Genomic DNA, 6,705 nt, shown 5'->3' on the forward strand with positions numbered 1-6,705 from the left:
CAAAATATGCTCACAAGACGACAAATGATTGGTCAATTATCCTCCTAAATCTCCATAACAACAAAAAAATACAGATTCACCAAGGGGGAGTGAGTGGAGGCCTAAGATCAAGCCGCCATGATTGTTTGTTGCCGGTTACGATAATTCTGGGGTCGTCGCGCGCGGCCAGTTACGGCCGGTTTGGATGTCGATGGGTCAAAAATCTGCAACACTTAATTATTTATCGTTCGCCGGTTAGGCTTACGCTTCAACTTTAGTTTAGTTTTTCGGATAAAATGGCTTCCTCCAACAGTTAAAAGCTTTCAGGTATTCTATTCACTAACCGTCTAACGCCTCTAGCCATTCACTAGCTGACCATTTTAACGCTTTAAGCTGCTTCCGAAGCGCTTGTTAGTCGAAGTAACTTAACCGTTAAACGCTTGCAGCAATGCGTTAGCATGACTTTGCAAACCGTTAGCCTTGCCTGTAAAAGCGTTAGCATACCGTTAGGTACCGTTAGCTTCCATTACCCGTCCGTTAGTTAGCCGTTAGTTTTGTCCGTTTAACGTTAAAACGTTAATGTACGTTTTCCCGTGTGAGGTCACATTTCACAAATGAGAATGACCTTCACACTGATATTATGAATATATAAGTGGCTCGAGTACACACTAAAAAGAACTGAAGAGTAATCCTAATAAGCCTAAATGTATTATTCTACTGATGTGACAATATAATAATATTGCTAGTCCAGAAGAACCCAGAGAAAGTGATTACTCTAGCATAAAATCTACCACATGTATTTGTCCCACAGGACCAGACAGGGGTTTTTCAAGTGCTGAATAAATTCCATGCTTCATGTAATTAAGTTCATTGATACAGTTCAGATATTACCTTTACAGATTTTTTACTATAATTATTTTTGCATTCTACATGTACATGTATATCTGAATTATGGAATTACTATTCTGTTATTTACATACAAATACTAATTTACCAGTTATCTTCTACAAGGGGGATATTATTCACAAATTTCCCTAGCTAGTCACAGTATCACAATGCACATGGAATTTAAATGTATTCACATCAGCTAACCATGTAGATCATTAGCTCATATTGCATCTACTGGTCACTTCTTTATTGTAGCTTACTAGGATAACCCTGTTTAACTTTTATGGCCCTTAGCAATTCCAGGGCCATATATTGTGACTTTATACAGCCCAAGCTTTTTTTCCAGTTAAATCCCACACTAGCATCAAGGAGTTGTGAGAAATGATACCCAGTTGTGAAAATATGGTAAGATATTTTAAGCATTATTATAAAATACATTTTGTAAAAATTATCACTAGTCAGATCTTTAAATCTGGCTTTAAAAAATGGTAAATTAAACAAACTTTTAAATTAATGGACCATCTTAGTTATGTGTTTAGTTATCTGGCCAATGAATGAAAGTGAGGCTGGAGTTGATCTTGTTTCGATAGAAACCTTGCTCCTTTTCTTATGTAAATTCCAACTAATTAGCATGAGAACAACATCATTAACATAAGAAAAGCAGGGAGGTCTGTACATGTATCATCACAAGGTCAACTCCAGTCCAGCCTCAAGGCTGCTGCCTAAGAAAATTTTCCGAGAGCCCTTCTGGCTTCCAACATTAAAAGTTAGTATATGGCCCAAGTAATTTTTGCAAGAGTCAAGAATTAATTAATTAACCCACATGCAGCCCAAGCTCAAAATGTTAGGAGTTATCTTTTTTTCCTTTTTTTTTTCCCTGTTGCTAAAAGAAAGACAGCACTAGTGGAAACCCACAAAACGATGACTTGCTGAAATCGCGTTAGATCGGCCTGAGAAGCTGGCAAACAACAAAGAATACAACACGGCAACAGGGTAAGTAGATTTTATTCACAAAATATAAGAATAAATGACTTTTCCAGCAAAGCCATTGCCTTCCCAAACAAACCTTTATAAATTCAAACCATTGTAACACAACACCTCCATGTGCTGCAAGGAGGGAGTCACGTTTTGCGTAGTCAAATTCGTCATTATGTAATATAGTATAATTATGCCATATGTCACGTTACACTGAACTTTTGCATAAAAGTGAAACAAAACAAAAAAAAGATAACTCCTAACATTTTGAGCTTGGGATGCCTGTGATTAACCCAGTCCCTGCCACCCAAGTCAAGTGGTCTGCCTTAGTTATAATTATATGAAAGATGTAAACCAAAAGACTTGTGTGTACCTTACGACAGTAAACGTTGTATTTTTATATAAACAAAGTGAAAAAAAAGCAATCACATATTTTTCCAATTAAAATTTTAATTAAATTCTGTGTATCTTCAAGAACAAGGGTAATGGTAGTCACAAGTCTTGATCCTGTCCATCACTGATCAACATTTCATGTCGGAAGAGTGATAGTTATAGCGTACTTTTTTGCACCCCCTCCCCCTCCCCCATCTTAAGTGCATAAAGATCCAGGTATTTGGGGTTAGAGAAGAACCTTCAGCGATCAATAGGAGATACAACATCGCATCACCCTTGATGTAGCAACCTTGAGCCCAACGCTTTCATTTAACAGCCAGATAACTAAGCACATAATACTGTAAAAAGATCTATTCAGCAGGTCACAGAATAGAAAGCAACCCACTAAATTGGCCACTATTAGTGTGTGTACCATCTTAGAGATGTGACAAACTTCAAATGACCTGGGCAGCTTCCAATCCCACAGCTTACATGTACACGTACATGTATCAGGGTTCGTACACCTTTTTAGGCCAAAAATTCAAGGACTTCTCAAGGACTTTCAAGGGCCAACTTTTGAAATTTCAAGGACCTCTTTTTTATTTACGTCGAAGAATTTACCCATGGAAATAGTTTGACAATACAATTCTTGCTCATTTTCCATACCGTACATGACTGAAAAAAATGCAAAGGCACTCAGTCTGGTAATCATTCTCGACCCCACAGCTCGTCACGTTTGTATGACATGACTTGAGAGGCTGATCACTTTTACTGAAGTTTTCAAAGGTTAAAAATGCGGGTCAGAAAAAATTCAAGGACTTTCAAGGACCAGGAGTGAAGAGCAGAGAATTTCAAAGACTTGAAAATGTACTCTCAAAATTCAAGGGTTTTCAAGGGCTTTCAAGACGCCTACGAACCCTGATGTATGTGCCTCAAACATGGGAACAACCACAAGCCCTACTGTACAATTTTCCATGTTCCCTTGGAAAAAGTAAAGATGGGATTAAAATCTCCTACATAGTGAATGTGTCACATCAATCTTTTAGTTTAGTTGCACTTATACTTACAGAAGTTGCAGGTGGAGTTATCCGTCCCTGTTCATCCTTCATGGTAGAGGACATCATTCTATCCCAGGCATCATATGTTGCAGTTTTTTTCAACAGATCATGCAAACTGTCCTTCTCTAATCGCAATCGCATTGAGTGACCAGCTTCTAGACCAAGTTTCTTCTCAAGCTGTTCAATTATATTTAGTAACTGACGAATTTCAGCCATCTGAAAGGTGGCAAAATACAGGTACATGTAATGTCACATTATAAATGTTGGGATCTAGGGAGAAGTTCCTTCTTTATTTCAAACGTTGTGCATTTCTGCTAAGAATGCCCTGCTGTCAGGTAATTGCAAGAGCAACACCACAAAATAAAAGTAAGATCAGGGTTACAAGTATTATGAGCTCAACATGCAAACTAATTTCTATAAACGTCACAAAATATCCTGTTGACATTCAGTCAAAACAGCAACTTCATGTACATGTAAATCTGTACCCAACTATTTTTTAGAACATCTTTACATTTACTGTCGCAGTACATGTGAATTGTAAGGTTCCATAAAGTCCCACGACAGTACAGTTATTTTTTTTTTACATTTTCCACCATGACTTTGGTTTAGGGACATTTGTTTGCACCATTTACATGTAACTCCAGTTCCATTGTTAAAGGAAGTTGAACACTGATCGGCTCTCGGTAAAAGCTTAGAAGGACTAAAATTTATTCCTCAGCACTGTAGAACAGTTTACAAGCTCTGTAGGGATTAGACATCTGTTTACAAACATTGCTTCACATGTGACAACCACAGGTCGGCTGGAACAAAAGACCCTTTATTTTGACAGCTAATGAGAACCTGGTTGGCACATTAATTAATGATAACACACATACACATAGGTGACATCAATGATATCTTCCCTATACCACCAATCAAAGCAAACATGATTTCAATCAACAGATAACACATATGATGTATATACATGTACAGACTGGAAATAACTAATAAAATATAGACTAATCACTTTACGCACTTGGTGGCCATCCCTGAGAGAAGACCCTAGGAAACCCCCAGGCACTTGCATAATAACGTTTACAATCTCTCTTCCACCCAAAAACAATATTTCTCTGCCAAAAAAAAAGCATTATCCCCCCTTCCCTCCCCCAGAGGATACTTAATTTAGCATGCTAGCAACTTTTTGAGCAACAATGGTTTTCAGGTGATTAGCCTCAAGTCACAAAATGCATTGTTTCATTGCACTTCCAAATGTAAAACTCATTCAAAAGAGCTCTCACACCAAGTCTTTGTGGAAACAACAGTCACTCATTATGGCGTTTAAGCAGACAACATTTTTGAGCCACAGACGGTAACCAGAAATGAATATTTCACATGTCAGGACAGTAGTGTCTACCAGATTTTTAGCCTAATCATCTCTAATGAAGATAATGATGGAAAGATACTTAGCAATATATGATATAAAGTGGACAAGACAAGTTAAAAGGGGAAACAGCTCACTTCCGGTTGCCGTCTGTGGCTCAAACATGTTGCATGCTTAAACTCCCTATTTTCAAAATTGTAGTGGCGCTATATCAATGTTACAAATCATGCAGGACTTTCCCCAAGGATCCTGCTACAAAAGTGCAAAAGCAATCTAATTCCCCTCCAGGCCATAAAATTGGCAACAAATTCTGCGCTATGCCCGCCTATGTCTCCCGGGGTCATAGCCCAGGGATGGCCGCTGATAAGTGCATTGCAAACGAGCTTTTTGATTTTTCAAAGCGTGTTTTCAAAGTGTTTTCCAAGCTTGCTGGGAATATGAATTCACAATCGGATTCTCGCGACCAAAATTTGTGATATCGCTGATAGATTAACCAGTGGAAACCGATTTCAAATATCTGAAATAACTTAATTAAACCAATTGAGTGCTGTATAAACAAACAAACACACAACAGGAATTCATAACAGATATATCTCACCACCTATCAAAACACAGTCGAATATACCCGCGACTATTCAATTCACTCAAGACTTGAAACGAAGAGTTACAGTAGTGTATCAATTTCCCGGTAATTTCAAGTCCATGTTAGCTCGTATGCTCAGACCGCAATCAACGTCGAGAGCTTAAAGCTCTTCATAAAAGATGACGTTACCTGTTGCCTACTCTCTTGCCAAGAATTCCTCTTAAATTTCTCAAGCTCCGATTCATGTTCATGGTGTATTCTACGAATGTCGTCTATTTTTCTTTTATCTGCATCTTGAACAAGCTTCAGCGTATCTTCTAGTTCCTTTTTCTGCCGATTCAGATCCGAGATTTCCTGCTCTAATCTTCCGCGTTCTTTTTCAAATTCTCGTTTCGTGTCTTCGCGTGACTCACTCCGAAGCTCTGTTCGAAGCTTCAATTTCATTTCGTCTTTCTCCTTGGCCCAAGCCTGTTGAGCAGTTCTGTAAGCTTCATCCTTTTGCCTTAAAACTTTGACAATATCCTTTTCTTTTTCTTTGTGCAACTGTTCTCTCAAAGACGTCAGCTCAATTAACTTTTCTTTGTTTAGCTTTGATCTCAAATCTGCGAGCATCGTCGCAGCTTTCTTCTGTTCCTCGTCACGAACTTGCCTGATCTCCAATGCCTTGTCCCTCTTCAAGTTTTTCGCGTACGTTCTCTCCTTTTCCAGTTCCTTATTGAGATGAACAATCCTTCTTCTCATGTCGTCCATATTTGACTTATTAAACGGCCCTGCAGAACTCGCTTCATTTGCTGTCGTTTGTACTCCGTGCAACTGTGCTGGTGGTGAACTTGCCCGCCACAGTTCGACAGACGATTTCTCACCTTCGGGCGGAAGATTTTTCGAAGAAATATTTCTGCTCATTGTTCCCTTGCCGTAGCTTTTTCTACTGGAATTTCTGTTTTGTCTTGGCCTTGTGTATTTTAGGATTCAATTGCTGTATCCATTGCTTAAATTACCACGCATTCTTGATGCTCTTTCTCAGCATCTCTCTTCATGACAACGCGTAAACAATTTGCTGCGAATTCCTACATCGTCGTCTTACCGCTGCAAAACAATCACCATGTGACAAATCCCACCGGTCAATTGAATTTTTTTAATTTATCATTGTCACACGAAGTGCTAATGATTAGTTTAGGAAAGGACCCTATCTAGGGAAATACGTATTCCAAGCTTCTTGACTCCGAAGCGTGACGGACAAAAAGACACGTCACGAGGTTCTTGCCCAGTGAGTGCCGAGGTCCCCTTTCCCGAAAAGTGATGATAACTTTTGATAACTTTTCAACTGCTATGAAATTATTAAAAAAAGCTGTTCTGTCAGTATGTTTACAAGATAACTAAAAAGCTAAAAGCAAAATGATCGTGAAAATTGATGGCGCCGAACTTTCTAAAGATACAAAGGGAATCGGTGACACCCGAAAAGTTTCGGGACTTTAATTTCGATAAACGGG

The 6,705-nt window shown here is 38.7% G+C and overlaps 1 protein-coding gene across 3 annotated transcripts in view; it reads right to left on the reverse strand.

Moving 5' to 3' along the window:
• Positions 1 to 6,448, reverse strand: part of LOC138043450 (golgin subfamily B member 1-like) — a 132,322-nt gene extending 125,874 nt beyond the window's left edge. For all 3 annotated transcript variants that reach the window (XM_068889719.1, XM_068889720.1, XM_068889718.1), the window contains exons 1-2: positions 5,405 to 6,448; positions 3,282 to 3,488 (exon numbers count right to left, since the gene is read on the reverse strand). In XM_068889719.1, the coding sequence (XP_068745820.1) occupies positions 3,282 to 3,488; positions 5,405 to 6,118 (921 nt within the window). In that variant the 5' untranslated portion in view covers positions 6,119 to 6,448. The remainder of the gene's footprint in view (positions 1 to 3,281; positions 3,489 to 5,404) is intronic.
• Between the last annotated feature and the right edge of the window lie 257 nt (positions 6,449 to 6,705).

This window comes from Montipora capricornis, chromosome 3 (assembly GCF_036669925.1).
Source record: "Montipora capricornis isolate CH-2021 chromosome 3, ASM3666992v2, whole genome shotgun sequence".
NCBI classification, from domain to species: domain Eukaryota; kingdom Metazoa; phylum Cnidaria; class Anthozoa; order Scleractinia; family Acroporidae; genus Montipora; species Montipora capricornis.